This window comes from Leptidea sinapis, chromosome Z, assembly GCF_905404315.1.
Source record: "Leptidea sinapis chromosome Z, ilLepSina1.1, whole genome shotgun sequence".
Lineage (NCBI taxonomy): Eukaryota > Metazoa > Arthropoda > Insecta > Lepidoptera > Pieridae > Leptidea > Leptidea sinapis.
Window position 1 is genome coordinate 13291074 of NC_066312.1, and position 18038 is coordinate 13309111.

At 33.5% G+C, this 18038-nt stretch overlaps 1 protein-coding gene across 1 annotated transcript in view; it reads right to left on the reverse strand.

Annotated features, from left to right (window-relative positions):
* The window catches only part of LOC126979125 (acetyl-coenzyme A synthetase), a 40435-nt gene that overhangs the window by 6657 nt on the left and 15740 nt on the right, over positions 1–18038 (reverse strand). Inside the window, exons 2-6 of the mRNA XM_050828338.1 lie at positions 14026–14221; positions 12294–12533; positions 11172–11287; positions 9801–9993; positions 4112–4245 (exon numbers count right to left, since the gene is read on the reverse strand). Of these exons, the coding sequence (XP_050684295.1) occupies positions 4112–4245; positions 9801–9993; positions 11172–11287; positions 12294–12533; positions 14026–14221 (879 nt within the window). The remainder of the gene's footprint in view (positions 1–4111; positions 4246–9800; positions 9994–11171; positions 11288–12293; positions 12534–14025; positions 14222–18038) is intronic.

Below are 18038 nucleotides of genomic sequence, written 5' to 3' on the forward strand. Positions count from 1 at the left end.
ATAAATGCTCTTATAAATACTTACCTTAGTCGAGCTCAATAAGTCAAATTTATAAAAGGAAGTAATCGATAATGCTAAAATATTAATTATTTAAAAAATATAAATATGAAAGTCTTCATTCAAAATAAATTTTATATGAACACTAGCTGACCCAGCAAACGTTGTATTGCCGATATTAAAATCGCGATACAAAAGTAAATGTTGATCGTAGATGGGTGAAAATTTGAAGTTGTGTGTATTTTTTAATGCTGACAAATAATCAAACAAATTTAAAAAAAAATGTCAAAAAATTAAAAAAATATATATTGGCGTGGACCACCCTTAGCATTTAGGGGAATAAAAAATAGATATTGTCCGATTCTCAGACCTACCCAATATGCACTCAAAATTTCATGAGAATCGGTCAAGCCGTTTCGAAAGAGTTTACCTACAAACACCGCGACATGAGAATTTTATATATTAGATGAACATAATGCGGGTTAAAAATTACGTATTGTATTACATATTTAAATATTTTTTTTTTTTGAAGTGATAACTTATGTATTATTAACCACTTCCAACGACAAATCAATGGAAACAATTTTTAACCGTAAAAATGGTTTAAAATGGTTTTAATTTTTTTTTTCAAATTCCTCAATAATATTTTTTGAAAATCTCCAAGTGTATTTGTTTATTTATTACTACTTTGGTAGTAAATAAAAGTTTTATTGACGCTTGACGAGCGACATTACTTCCGTCAGAAAAAAATCAATTGTAACGATTTTATAGTTATAATTAAATGGCTTTAAAATGGTTTTTCAAAGATTTCTTTCAAATGACTTGTAACGCAAGAAGTCATGAAATATTTCACAACACATTTTAATCAAGTGTTGCGTAGGATCGTATTACAGAAACAGTTTTTGTGTGTTAAACAAACGCATGATAATAAAATGATGAAATAGGAAGAGAATTTACACACCTTCGTTTCTGCGACGAGACTAATGCCTTAAAGACAGTTATCTCACATTGTTTATAATGATATTCATTATTCAGACTTATAGTTTAATTTTTGGAGGTGATACTTTCCTCGGGCGCGCTGAGGGTTTATTTTTTTTGTAATGGATGAGAGTGAGTCGTCACGTCTAGCTATGAACGCTCATTTGAGTTAAGTCGGCTCTGTTATGATAATGTATAAAGTAAATGTTATTTATTTATGAAAGCGTGGTTTGAAGCAGACACCATAGTTTTAGTTAAGATAAAATCAAATATAGATTAAGAAAGATAGAAAATTTAGATAAATAAGATTAATTCAGTATTAGAATCCCTACAAAACAATCCTGTGTTGTATTTATTATGACGTGTAGGTACTCACGATATATTTTATTAATTTGATGCTAATTTTTCGATTCATGCCCCTAATTATCTTTAGCGTGATTCCATCTCATTCATTAGAATACGCCAGGAGTCGTGAGTTTTCGACTCTTCCAGGGTCGTGTAAGTCGGAAAATTACTCGATTCTAGCCAAGATTCCCTTTCATAAGATGAATATGAAAAATCATTATGTCTTAGTGCGATTCACCCTTAAGAAAAGAATTCACTCTTATAGACGAACCAATGTCACTGACATAGCCCAAATGATTGAGAAACTGAAGTGGCAGTGGGCGGGGCACATAGGTCGACGGAACGAAAACGCAGTGCCACAAGATGGACATATGATCTGGTCAAGATTGCCGGAATACGTTGGATGAGGTTAGCTCAGGACCGATCATCAATGATAATTAAGGAAAGCCCATTGAGGTACACACTGTGAATAAACGGCACGAGTTAAATTTGAATAAATTTTAATACATTCTCAACTTTACATAGTAAGCTAACATGAAAAAGCGGAATACAATATGATCTAGTTAAGGACATAGGTCATAGATAACAGACACAGATATGGCAAACTATGTAAATATGAGAAATAAGATTACATTGTATTTTGCGAAGACTGGAATTGTATAACAAATTCACAATATGTAGGACATACGCAATAAATTTATAGTAAGAACGTTATGAAAATAATCTGTTCAGATATTAGTCGGACTCATATGGGCTTCGTACCATGACGTAATATAACATCACACATTGTTCGAGATTGGCTCGAGTACGCCCACTTGGGCGTAGTATTAGTTGCCGCACTTTACGACTACGACTTTACGACTGCGGCATCTAGTTGGAACGCAGCGGAGACTAATCCTTTATCTAAGACGGCTCTATTCTATCCTCAAACATAGCTCAAACTATAGTACATTTCAAAATTCATAGGCATCAGCTGTCAGACTAGTTAATAGTTATTACTAAGTGTCTCTGTGTTGATATTTGATAGTAGACAAAATTGTGGTTCTAAATTGTGGATAAAGTAAAACAAATTTTTTCTTTGTAGTTTTAAGACGTTTTTCCTCCAGTCTACCCCAACTCAACCTCATCGGAGGTTCCTCGAGAATCTAACTAGGAATACTGATTTGGAGGAGTGCTTGAAATATTCCTTGAGGTGACCTCGGTAGAGTTTGAGTCGAGGAAAGTTTTACTAGAAGAACTTAAAGATACTTCTTAGAATGCGGCTGTTAATGTTATATTATGAATGATAGTAAAATTACGTTCTATAAGTGACCTTTATTTATAATTAAGAGGTTACGCTGCCAGCGTTAGGCATCTTATCTGTAGACTGTGGATTATCATTTACAACTCACACACACGTCTTTTTCTCGTCGGAATAGGCAGAGACAACAGAACACCGCTTCTCAGTGGCGTAGCGTGCTTTGGCGGGGCCCCATATAAAATTTGTTTGAGAGCCCTATGAAGGGTAAAGATTTCACACATAAAAAAATGTATGCATAAAATTAAAAGAAATATTTATTCATCATATCTATCTGTATGAAACTTTTTCAAAAATTATTAGAAACAATTTGAATTAAATATACACTCTCCTTGCCTTTTTTTTGACAAGCAGCAAAAGATTTAATTAATTTTTGCTTACGCACGTCGGGAGCATCCGTGGCCCGGGGGACCCGTATAACTGATATAGCAGATACTTCGGTAGATACGCCCCTGCCGCTTCATCCTTACAAACCTCACGCGCTTCCTCTACATTTATTACTCTTTCATACATGCTCGCCGGTTGCGGGTGCTTCGATTATCAACACAAATGGGCGATTCACGTTACTTATGTAAAATTAGAACAAATTCAAGACGAGTTTTATAATGGTATTTCAAACCTGCTGCTACTACAAAATTTCGCTAAAAACCGTTTAACTTGTAATAATATGTACCTTTGAATTCAACGCATTGGATTATTATTGAAAGAAACAAATATATTATTAGCATATGTTTAAATATTTGAAACGAACGTTAGTAGACGTGGGCTTGGTAAGGTCTCTGTGTCTGTGAGATGAGGGCACGGTCGTGGCCGAACCCGCCTGTCACTGACGTAGTTTGATAGTGACTCGGCCCTTGTTAATTAGTTATTGCCTTGCTAATGCAATGACCTTTTAATAACATTGAGTAAATTACACTTCAATGCTGCTCGATTGTACTAAAAATTATGCAGTAAATGTTAATAAGTAACAATATTGTCAAAGATCTAGTTCTGTTTCGTTATTGGTATATAATATGATATCAAGTACATATTGGAATGAAGTTCCTCATTACACGTTGTGGCAAAATTTTAATAAATGTTTAAATAAGGGACGAGACGAGCAGGACGTTCAGCTGATTTACAATGAAGTGCCCCTCAGGATTCTTGAAAAACCCAAAAATTCAATTGCGCTCGTCACCTTGAGACGTAAGATGTTAAGTCTCATTTGCCCAGTAATTTCACTAGCTACGGCGCCCTTCAGACCGAAACACAATATTTTTTACACATTACTGCTTCACGGCACAAATAGGCGCCGTTGTGGTACCCATTATCTAGCCGGCATCGTGTGCAAAGGAGCCTCCCACTGGTAAAACACGTTGTGGCAAAAGGGAGTAGAAAGCATGCTACGAAAGCATATTAGTCGCTATTTCTTTCTCGTACGGGAGAGCCAACAGATTTACCTATTTCGCCACCGCCACTTATAAATATTATTATTATTGTAATATGAATACTTACTTGGCTAGATACTGTTCGCCGAATTTCATGAGCGATCTAATGGCAGTAGGCGCTGTGTACATCTGGGTCACTTTATACTTCTCTACCACTTCCCAGTAGCGGTCATTATCTGGGTAAAACGGTGTTCCTTCAAACTGAAATAAAAGATAAATATTAAAATGAAACTTCTTCTCTTATAGTCTCCTGTCTCCTTCTAGTACAAACACAAAATAAACACCTCTATCTGGTAGAAATGATCATACGCAGTGTGGTTCTCAAATCACATAGCTACCGGAAAAAGTTGAAGTTCTTAGGTCACGCAGGGGAGAGTTTCACTCGAAATAAGAGCACACAAAATCTGGTATCGATCTCTTACCGTGTTAGTCCGTCGTTTTTTTTATGAAGGTTATGAATTAATATAATTTATTCGGTTGTACTGTTCATTAGTAAAAGGCCATATCCAAAGTACATTAGAGTCACTTTATACGTCCAATGTCTTTGACATTGGACGTATAAAGATTGATACTGGTATAAAAGTGCCAAATCACAGTTTTTGGGGTTGATATAAATAGGGAAAAAAGATTTTCTACTTGGAATTAAATATATAAAAAAATACACAGCTAAGGCTTTTTCTAATGAGCCCATTATATATATTATAAACAGAGTTAGATGATGATGTGATGATACCGATTAAGAAATATATTATTATTTTTTAATTCGTTGTTTGAATGTCAATCTTAAATAGCCGACCGTAATTCGTTGTCGTGCACACATATGCGAACGTGTACCGTCGTATTCGGCTAAAATAAGTAACAGACAAATATCTTACAATCGTATTTTCAGTTTTGACAACGAAAAGAAAAGGAGTTTGAGATTAGATATATTAAACATTATAATTATTATGACGGTTACACGCGATATATATTTTATTAATTTGATGCCGATCCATGAATGATCCACAATGAACCATCATAATAATCATAATAATTAAAGCTCCGCAATGATAAAAGTTTAAAATGATAATACATTAAAATTTCTCTTTGATAGGATTTTTCGTTTAGTTGCAAAAACTCGGCAAAATCTCATATTATTAACAGACCCTTATTCTAATTATATGCAAATTTTTAAGCATGAATTCCTATACCTACCCTCCAGAAATACGTGTAGCATTTGCTTAGTGTAGCTTGCAAGACGAGAGTAATGAGTTCGTAATGAAAATAGCTAGATATAACTATATATGGAATAATTCACATCTGTAAACTTGATATATGTTTTGACCTTCTACGTAGGTAAGTGCTATCTTAATTGATAACATAGCAGAAATAGATTTCATTTCATGATAACCGCATAGATACTCTCAAATAGGTATTCTATTCATTTTGCTCATATTAGATCTTACAATATCGTGTAACAAAATGTATATTGATACCATAGTTGACACATTTACTATCTTTGGTCATGTTAAAGGAACTAACGACATAATTGAATTGTGACCCATCATGTCTTTTTCCTACAGTCATAATCTTGGAACTAATTCTTAGGTCATAATAAATAGGTAGGTAGAAATTCGCTTGAACAAACATTTCTTAAGTTACTGTTATCATTTTATTAGACACTGATCCACCAATTGTCATACAATATTTTTCATGCAAATATAAACCTAACTGTTTTTTTGTGATTTTAGAATAATTATCAGCAAAGTACGTTCGATTACCTATATCTATACTAATATTATAAAGCTGCAGTGTTTGTTTGTTTGTTTGTTTGAACGCGCTAATCTCTGGTACTACTGGTCCGATTTGAATGATTCTTTCAGTGTTGGGAAGTCCATTTATCTAGGAAGGCTACATGCTATGTTTTTTTTTTCAAAATTAGGGATCCGTAATAAAATTGCTATTTTGTAACACAAGGTGTAAAATCGAAAACCTATTTTTGCGTGCGCTGCAAAAACTATTGACAATAGAACAAAATGATGTACAGGCTATAATATAGGCAATATTTTATAAAACTATCGCGTGAATTATACTTTATATGGCAAAACAACGTTTGCCGGGTCAGCTAGTTCTTCTATATCTGGGTGTGTATTTTTACTAAGACTAAACATTTTAAATATCATTTAGAAAAAAACCCTCGTGGAGTCATTCATTGCGACGTTCGCCTGCAGCTCACATGTGCAACAGTTCATATAATAATATTTCATTGCATCAACTCAACTGAAATACCTACATTTCAACACTCTTGAGGCTCCTTCGTAGAGATCGCAACATAAGGCAGTTTCATGAATGATTGTAACGTTATTAAGTTTTAAAACATAATATATCAGTTGGCCACGGCCGCTACCTTAAATATTTACACAGCTCTAAACATTTAATTTCACTTCCTCTTCGTGGGGAGGCCACTCTACGTAATATCACAATGTAGTATTTACTTAATTTAAGGTTGAAAAAATAAAACTCTTTTTAAAGGATTTAAAATGCGTGTAATTGTAACTGTGTTTTTACATGCAGTGCCTCTGAAAACGTGATCTGGAAAGGTCTCGAATCGTCTGGTAAACAAAAATAAAAATAAAATGTAACTTTTACCCAAAATTGATTGTTAACTACTACAATTACACACGTTTTAATCCTTTAAAAGGTGTTTTATTTACTCGCTATGACATCAAATAAATATTATATGTAAATCTAATTCAAATTATATGAAAAAATAGACTTCTCATTTCTGTAGCATATGGCATATTCTGTTCCCGAATGGATCGAAGACTTTAAAATCAAAAATCAAAATGTTTATTGAATTCATAACATTGATTTACAATGGCTTAAGTTCAGTCATACACTAAATTTCATAATAATAAATAAATAATATCAAACATATAAAATTAAAATCAAACAAATCAAATAAGTAATATAAATAACATCAAACAATTAAAATCACATAAAACAAATCACACTTTAAGTAGATCAATTCAGTTCCAGGCTGCTTTATCATTTAAATAATCTTGGATATTGTAATAGCCTTTGCTGCTTAATTTACTTTTTGTGATGGCTTTGAATTTATTTATAGACATATTTGCTATATGTTCGGGGAGTTTATTATAGAAGCGAACACACTGACACTTTAACTTTTAATAAGTGCATTCTATTTGAACACTGAATTTTAACTTCATACTGCAAAAACCCAAGTCATCGTGGAAATTGAAATGGAATGGAAATTAGGATGTTTAGTAATGTAACTGGATCTTTGTATTACTACAGTCTGCCAGAGTTTTCTCATACGAACGTATGTAGGCAAATTATAAAATATTTGCGCAACACACTCCGGTATAGCGTCTCCAGTGAACGTATTTGTTTTATATGCGTTCACTGAGCGTCGCTTGTTCTTATACGGTCTGTGATCGCCTTGCATCGTGGCCTCGCGTCGTGTTTGTAAAGAAGTAACTGAGTTTTAATAAAATATTTTAAACAATACTTTTGCCGCCAAGCAGAATAATAATTAGTATGTCTATCTATATCTGTTCGAAGAATTTAGGCTGAGATTAGCGCAGACCTTACTCACGTAAAACTTAGCTGAGTGCAAGTTTAGTATTATGTTTAATTTATTATTTAATGTCATTTAACAGCTGAAATTATGCCAAGCTTATGCTAAGACAGCCCAATGCATGAATTCAAGTTCGTGTTTTATAACATTCAGCGAAGTTTTACGAAAGTAAAGTCTGAGCAAAGTCTCAATACGCTCAATAGCATTAGTGTCTAATTTGGTTTTTCAAGAATTTACATTTTTTTAACGCACTCTCTCTAAGATGTATGACGTCTCTTTTGATTTGCATGAATTAGTAAATTCATTCAAATTTTAATATTTTATATAATTTAAATAGTTAGGGGAACGCAGCTGTAAATAATTGATGATAATTTAAATAGATCTACTCTTATTTATTCATGCTTTACTTAGAAAAAGAGAGTTGAAGCATAGACAATTATTTCACTTCGTTAACGAAGTGAGGATTTATATTTTAGAGGTTTAGACCTTAAATAATTACTCAAATCCAAGCTCAATAATGCAATAATTGAAAAAATTCTTAATAAAGAGTGTTCTAAAAATGATATTCATAATATAAAAGATAATTTGCGATAAGGCTATATTTTCGATCGAGAAATTCATTATATAGAGCTTCCATTAGAAGGGCTAAGATTTAACAGTAGTACTATTTTTTTATCATTTTCCTAGTGGAATGAAAAGATTAACCATTGTTCATATTGTAGATACCTAATATTTCCGTATAATTATAATATAGAGACAGGAATAATATTAGTGTCGCAGGTAAGTAGCTTCTTAGGTACTACAATGAAACCTTGATATGAGTACTTTTACATTTTTTTTTTGATAAAACAGCTCAAGGTAGTTAGCAAATATAGCTACATTGTAGAGGTTGGGTATTAGACAGGGAAGGTTGGTCTATGATTCATAATAAATACGTAATGCATTTGTTTTATATATTTAATAGATCTAATTTCAATTCCTTGATTATTTTACGATAAATTTTTAAAATGCTTGAAATTGTAGCGACGTTAATTCTGATATATGATATTATAACACTAGAAATAAGGGATTGCTTGTACTTAATTCTAGTAGGCTTCATAAGATACATAATAGCTTTAAGGGTAAATGTATACACTTCTACAATAAAGTCCCAGCCACTGTTCAGGCATTATCTATAAATAAATTTAAATGTTTTATAAAAAAATGGCTCTGTCGTAAATCCTATTACTCCACTGCTGAATATCTAAATGATCGGACAGCCTGGGACTAGATTGTGATTATTTTATAGCGACTGTACAATATTGTATATTTTTATTGAAAAGAGCGCAAAAAAAAGAATGCTGGGAGAGTTTCTTGAGCCGCTTCTTCTCTCTCAGAGCGCCATTTGTTTCCGAAGCGGTAGTAGTATCTAGTAGTATAAGAAATGACATCAAAAAGAATTCTAAAGGAATCAATTTTGAGAAAATAAATGCCTTTTATGCCTTTTTATGCCTTTTAAGATGGACAAAAATTATTATACAGAGGAAGTGTTTGATTTATAACTCGTTATAAAGGTTTCTACGAAAGCATTAATTGTTATACAAAGGTATATTACTGCCAGTTCTACGGGATTCATCAGAATATGTTATATTGAGGTGTTTATATTGAGGTGTATTATGATTTTATGATACTACTAATTTGTACTATTTTCTCTTAGGAACTAAAATATTACGTGGGATCCATTTGCGCATTTTTTTTAAAAAGGGTCAAAGTTTTCACTTTACGTATTAGACATATAAAGATAGACACGTAAGACAGACGCTAAAGTCCTAAAACTAGCCAAAGGTAACGGACAGAGTCATGTGATCCGGTCACAGTACACTACGCCTTCGGTAGTAGAACGCGTTATGACAGTTTGTTACTGTTTTAGGCAGATCATACCCCTTAACAAAATGATACCTCGATATAATATTACTATATCTAAGCCCTTAGGGCTGACAGCACACAGGAAGTTTTTAGTCGGTAGGGGGTGTTTACCCCCGACCCCGACACATGGACCCCCTTTTAAGTTCTTCAATACGTAAATGTACATTCCTCCAATCAAACAAACTTTATCTATTGCTGCCAGTGCTCTGGTCACCTAGACGAGAGAAGTGTCATGAAGTTAATACACCAGGCTATAACTAAATTAACTCACCATAACTGAAGTAGCACAATTTGCAAGCGGCGCATACACGACGTAGGTGTGACCCGTGATCCAGCCAACATCAGCCGTACACCAGTAAATATCCTTGGCATCATAATCGAACACGTATCGAAACGTAGCCGTAGCGTACAGGAGATAACCCGCAGTCGTATGCAGAACGCCCTTCGGTTTCCCGGTAGACCCACTGATAAATAAATAAGTATTATATTTATTCAAACAAAACAAATCATAAAAGTATATTTACAATAATAGGATTACATTAAATTAAAACTATCATAACGGGAATAGCTAGGCTGACCGTTGACCGAAATAACTGCGAGCGCTTGGGTTTCCAGTAGTCCTATTGAGGCGCGAAGATAGTACTTTGTACATTCTCCGCGCCTCTGGTCCCCACGGGCCAAGTAACTCGACACCAAACGGCACAAACATGTAAGGCTCACTGAGACCAACATATTTGCTACGTGTGCTGTCTTCGGCACTTGAAGCAGCAGCCACAGCACCAACTGAAGTAACTTGGACATGAGAAGGAGCCAGAGTGTTGATGCAACTCATATCTCACACCAGCGCCCTTCCTCGTCAAGCCAAGCCACCAGCGTCATTCCATCAGGACGCTTGCCATCGCGGCGGGTAGATTACCATCCTGATCTTAATATCAGTGTCATCGTCTTCTTTCTTATTTCCATTGCATTTCCATTGGAAAGTAGCGATAATCCAAACATCCTATTCTTTTAAATCGACATTAACTGCGAACTCAGATTTGTATAACGCGGGTCACATTATAAGTCGCATTAGATTTAAAATATTTTATTTGAACATCCCGTAGCTTTTGCTATTACGAGTTACGACATGAAGATGGATGCGAGGCAGCGCCCGATGCCGGTGTCAATGTTCTGGCTCACTGCTCAGAGCGCATATAATTATCATAAGCATCATAATTAACGAATATGGCTGTATAGGCTCGAACCCTTTGCCTGTCCTAATAATGGACGAAAAAACCAAAAACTGGATGGTTCAGAAACGTGACGCCATTTGCCGTAACCGACTTATGTTGTCTTCCAGTTACCTCATAGTCACGCCTAAAGAAGTTTTACTTTAAAAAAAACCCGCTGAGTTTCTTGCGCCCGTTCTTCTCCTGCCTGAGGCATACTATTTCGATTGGGTGGTTTTTGACGCTCAATGAGTGATTTTAAATCCTATTTCAAAATATGATATGTGTATTTGAATTTGAAATAATGGTTCTCATGTTAGCTAAATCTTTAATGCTTCCTTTCACTAATCAGTTCTTTGTAAAAAAACAAAGGTAACATTCAGAATTCAAAATCACAGGATCATGAAGATCAAAAAATTTGAAGTAACCAATACCTTGTATATAGCATAAACAACGGGTCTTCTGCGTCCATACATTCTGGAGCACAAATGATTGACTGATCTTTTATTACCTCATGCCACCACAAGTCGACGCCGTCGTTCCACTTATACTGAAAATGTTTTAAAATTATTTACAATAAATCTGAAAAATAGTCTCAATTCTCGGCTAATCTTTTATATCCTATACATGATGTATTCGTTAAGTGTGACCAGACCATCAGATAGGTTATTGAAAACGGCCGTAACTCAACAAAGTAATTTAACTATTTTTTTAATACTATTTTTATCTTAGCAAGTACAAATTTTTGTATAAGGGATTGTTTAATATCAAAAAATTTTATACTACTCTTTTTAGAAAGTTATTGATGTCATTTTACTGATTAGTTAACGTACTTTCGATATCAGTTTAAAGTTTTTTGATATCTGTAATAATTACGGAATAATCGCCTGTGCACACTTAACGATTGCACCCTGTATATCTATTTATGAATAATTGAACGTGATTGGACCCAGTTCAGTTAGTCCGATGTACTTGAAATTTTGCATACGCATCAAGGACCAGGATCAACAGGATATTCAAAAATTATCAACAAACAGACGATATAAAGACTAAGTATACGAGTATTTTAATAATAATTATTTTTGAGATTGTGAGACTCTTTTTATGACAATAAGGGACGAGCCGAGCAGGACTTTCAGCTAATGGTAATGGATACGCCTTGTCCTATTACAAGGCAGTGCCTCAGAATTCTTGATAAACCCAGAAATTCTGAGTGGTACTACAATTGCACTCGTCGCCTTGAGACACAATAAGTCTAATTAAGTCTCATTTGAACAGAAATTCACTAGCTACGGCAGAAAAAGTTCCGGTACCCATAATCTAACCAGCATACTATGCAAAGGAGTCTCCTACTGGTAAACTAAGAAAGAAGAAAATAAATTATAGATAAAAAAAACGCTTTAAAACTAGGCATTAATTTTAAAATATCAAGAGTTTGTTCAATAATAGCTTAACTGGTATATAATATCAAATTTATTATTTAAAAAATCTAAGTAAAAAAATCATCAAAAATCGTCAAATTAGCAGTGTAAGTATTATATGTATCAGAAACTTACCAAAGTTCTGACGTCATCGCTGATAGGTCCACAAGGGGTAACCCTGTCTAGGTGTGCGACAACTATGCACTTTTCTACAGTATGGTTAAGCTTGGTTCTGGCCTTCTCCATGGCTTCATCACAGGTATTCTTAAGGATTAGGAGCTTCTCACCCCGCCAGGCACCATCGGCTGTCACAAGGATTTTCGCCTTACAATCCGACATGCGCTCAGCCAAAGAGTCCGATGAAAATCCTGCAAACTATCAATCGATACAATTATTTTAACTGTTCCTTCGAACACTTTTGTTTATTTCTCTCCTTTTCGATGTTATCTGGTTTCAGGTTCTAGTTTTTTGATATTATTTCATTTGTGACTATTTTAACTACTGCATTAAAAAGGCATTTATTATCTCAAAATTAATTTCTTTACAATTATTTTTGATTTCATTTCTAATATGATACTACTACCGCTTCGGAAACAAATGGCACTCATTTTACAACAAGAAATATTGTAACTTCATACAAATGAATTATCACAAATTAAAAAAAAAAATTATTAAGGCGTTTACATAAATTACTATTGGAGAGTTTTACGCACTTGCTTTACCAAGCAGTGAAGACACGTCCATGCTTCTTCAATATATTTGAAATATATGCCCGTAACTAATACTACAAAGACTTTTCGTAGGTACGAGTAATTAGCGAATAAAAAAATCTTTTTGACACAATTTCTTTTGCAGTCTCACAAACCATACGTGAAAAGGGTAAATTAAACGCTTAAATGTTCATGACTAGTCGCTCGCCCCAACTTTGTTTAGGCTAAATTTATTAGAATGTGAAGTAATAATATACCGCCTTTCTCTATTTAACAGCAAACAATGGCTACAATATTTGTCTATTTTACGTTGGCCTCCGTTTTTAATCAGATGAAAAGAACAAACGATTGAGCACCACATGCAACTCAATGATAATCTACTGGTAAAATATACTTTTTATTTAATTTTGAGTTTATTTAGAAACAATAATACAAAGATACAAAAGTACAAAACTATAACATTTGTATTAAAAAGAGAACATAATTTGTACCGAATGGGTAGTGCTTGATCGTCCTTGACATAAATAAAATCGACCGAAGGTGACGCATTACCACATTACAGAGAATTGTTGACTCTTATAGCCTAAACTAAACACAGGAACGGATTTAGTACGGCCGAACCATCGGACGCGGTCTGTCAGCGGACTATATCCGTCCGAAGTATGTCGCATTGTCCATGGATCAAAATTAATATTATGAAACCATATCATATTATTGAACTTTATTCGACGCAGTAATTGCTGTGAACGGCTGGATCACTTGGCGTTGCGTAGAGACATCGCTTCATTGTGTGTCCTCTACCGCATTTATCACGGGGAGTGTTCCAAAGAGCTGTTTCAACTGATTCCTGCCGCCGAATTTCACCTTCGCACGACACGCCACAAGTTAGGATATCATCCCCACCATCTGGATGTGTGGCGGTGCTCCACAGTGCGGTTTTCAAGGAGCTTTCTTCCACGTACTACAAAGCCGTGGATTGAACTTCCTTGAGCGGTGTTTCCGAGACGATACAACATGGGTACCTTCAAAAAAAGCGCGTACACATTCCTTCAAGGCCGGCCGGCACCTTAAACTATCAGGTATACCCGTATGCATGCTCGTTTATCTTCATCTTCCATAAAAAATACTGATCTATATCAATTTTGTTAATCACTTACTACAACTGAATGTATAGCTCCAATTCTAGCACACGCCAGCATGCAGACAGCTGTTTCCAAAATCATCGGCATATAAATTGAAACTCTGTCGCCTTTCCCAACTCCATGGCTTCGTAACATGTTTGCGAATTTGCACACTTGTTCCAGAAGCTTCTTATACGTAATGCGACTGTAATCTTCAGGATGGTTGCCTTCCCTAAAATAAATCATATCAATTAAGTATTAAAATCAATCAGCTAAAATTTTTGGCTAGTCATTCAAGGCTAGATCCTAAATAGGATTGTATTGTATATAATCTAGTCAGTCAATGTTATACCTAGACTTTAATATTAATATGAGAAGTTCCAAGCGTTATAATTTTAGTTGATTTTCTATTTCTGTGTTCATAAGTGGCCCTTACTTGTTAACATTTACATTTAACTCTGTATTATGGCTGTCAGTATATTAGGGGGTAATATAAATAATTAAATATTACTAGAATTTTCTTATATTACTAGACTTTTGAATTGACCATTGTTCTGTATTTCATATAGTTTTGTACGTTTAGCAGTAACGTCTTTTGCAAATATATCCAAATTTTTATTCAAAATAGGATATGAAATAACTCATTGATACTCAAAAACGACCACTCAGTTGGAAAATGCCTCAGAACTGAGAAAGTCATTTATGAAATAGTAACCATATAACGTCTTTAAAAAATTCTTTTAAATTTCGTAAAACATTTGTTTTGATCATTTTCTGGAATCATGTTGTAAAAGCATACATCGCTTCACAAAAGACTTACGGTTAAATCCACTAAGCCGAGTAGTAGGCAAAGTAAGTTTATGTTTTTTACTGGTGCTACCGTTATGAGTATGAATCAGCAGTCACCCAGAAATAGCAGTCCAGCCTCATAATAGGAGCTATCTGACCCTTTAGATCACAATCCAAAATAGTCGAACAGATAAATTATAAAAAAAAGTTTTAATAAATTAGAAAAAATACAGTTTGGTAGGAATATCAAACAAATGTAACTTAATATGAAAATCAAAGCCCAATTAGGACAAAAAACTACACTTATGAATGTCAAACAACCTCGGAAAAGTTAAGATTCCATGAGAAGAAGTGGCATAAAACCCAGTGCCACACGTTTAAATCATAAACTTACAGCTTCATCAAATTATAAGTTATCTTTAATACTACGCAATAAGTAAAAAAAAATCATGAAGAAAAGGCTCTATTGCGTATAACCGATGCATCAAATAGCACACACTAAACAACTTAAGCAGAACAAAAAAAAAATACTAAAAATTGAAGGTAGAAACTCAATTATCCGGCCCTCATCGCGATTACCTTACAAGTTAAATTTATGCGAGTATATCGGAACTGGCATGATGCTGCACTGATGATGAACCATGATAAAACACTTCATAGCTCTCAAGTGTTTGAAAAACAAACAGTGATACTGTGAGTTTACGACAGCTGAAAAGTGTATTACGGCTAATGACAATAACCAAATATTTTAAACGAAATTAGACTTATAATTTCATTTCATAATTACCAACTGCAAATTACCAAATAAACAAAGTATAAGTACGTATAAATACGTGTCTTAATATTTTATTTTATGATTAAGGCTGCAGTATATAATTAAGTATGTATGTGTGTAATACAAGAATGTATTCATATGAATCGTATGTCGGAAAATGTATATCTAAATAATTTCTTAATAAACATTTATTTTCGTTGATATGTATTCACTATTATGTACTACATAATATGCACAAAGCCACTTCACTTCATACATTCGATTATCCGGATTTTCGATTATCCGAATTCCTCACGACAACTATTAGTTCGTTTAATCGATTTTCTACTGTATTTAAAAAAATATAACTTTGAAAATATGAATAAAAGACAGCTTCGGATGAAAGTACCATATAGCCACCACTTAATATAGAGTCCGGTCTCTGGCATCAAAGATAGACCAGACCAGCTATCGCTTACTTCGATTCTATATTATGTAGCAAACGCTGTATTGCCGATATTAAAATTGCGATACAAAAGTAACTGTTGATCGTAGATGGGTCTGTAAATTTGATGTTGCACGTATTTTTTAATGCAGACTCATAATCAAACAAATTTAAAAAAAAAAATAAATAATAAAAATCGTGTGGAACCCCCTTAACATTTAGGGGGATGAAAAATAGATGTTGTCCGATTCTCAGACCTACCCAATATATCTACATGTGTTTTTATATACTTATGTGTTTAGATATGAAGTAATTAAGATGACAGAAATTCTATTGGTTAATATTTCAAATTGGTGACAACACTAATATTACTTGATGGTAAAAAGTAAAATAACAGTTGACTTAATGGGTGAAGTTTAAGGATTAATAATGATGATATTATAATGTGCAAAAACTTTAATAATATGCCGATATTAAATCAACAAACATTAATACCTAATGAAAATAATAAAAGTAGTAAAGTAAGTACTTGTTCTAACTTTTTAGGTAGGTAATTACTGTATTTATAAAATGGCCCTAAAAAGGTCATGCGGGTCAAATCTCAATAACTATTGGAATGGGTGAGGGTTGTGTGATATGTTTTCCACTATGAAAATACCACTAATATTAATAAGATTATACAAGAAAGAAAGAAAAAGTCATATATTATTTTAATCAAATTTCACAATTTGTAACTAATTTGCGGCGTGGCTAGGAAATTTCCAGATTTCTATAAAGAAGCCTGTGTTGGCGAGTCGAATTTACTACACCTGACAACTTTTTCAATGTTCATTTAAATAGAGCTTGATTAATTAAATAATATCGACTTACCGAGGATAGTCGGTAAGTAGACATTATTTAATTTGTAGGGTGAACATTTATTTTCACATATCTATTATTATTTTATTCTCATTTATTACAATTATAATAGGCAAATAAATCGTGCTTTATTCTTACAGCTGTTTTATACCACAGCCAAATTAATGAATTACATAATAGATATGAAGGCTGTAATCGTTGTGTGACTAGGCGATTATTAAGTATGTATCACAGATATCAAAAAACCTTTTTTTTTTAATATTGACACACTTTTACACAAATTATCTTGCCTGAACTAGGCATAGCCCGTACTATCGGTACAAGACAAAGATATATTTAACATCCATGACTCGCAAACCAACTTCATCATATTCATCATATTATAAATGATTGCACCTACCCGGATTCGAACCCGGGACCTTTAGCATAGTAGCAAGGCTCACTAACCATTCGGCTAAATGGGTCGTCGATACGGTTAAAATGATATTGAAAGTATCTACGTTACCTAATCAGTACAATGCTATCAATAACTATTTAAAAATCAAACGAAAAATATCCAAAATTTTGACACCCTGTATATTATAATATAGTAAACCAACTCTAGGATTACAGGTATAATTCTCCTTTTTTAATACTTTAAATAAGTATAAACCATAAAAAATTTTTTTCAATTTGTGTATTCTTACAAAGATTTACCTGAATCGTATCATCGAGAATTCTGCTATATGTTTTGTTAATTTTAATTTTAATATTATATTTCATAATGTTGTTATAATGCTCCCATAATACATCAAGTACAGCTGTTACCTACAATGAGAACCTGTTACATAAAATTGATAAGAATATAGAGAGAATGTGCTTTATTTATCTTTATACTAACGACTATAACACCATTCTAAGATTCATCGAATACTGGTGGTAGGTCTTAGTTATAACATGAACATCTATTGCCCGTGTGTCAATACTCCTAGGCTATAAAACACTAGTATGTCATATACTAGTGGTTTAACGTTATTGTTTTACCATATAAATTAAGTACCCCGCGTCCACTTATTGTATGAATATCTATCTCTAAGTCATAAAAATATGTTTGGGATTTAGACCATAAATTATAAACTAAAACCTTCTCCGTAACACGCTGCATCTTATGGTATAAGTATTAATCCGATCGGTTTTGCAGGTTACTGTAGTATATCCGAAGGA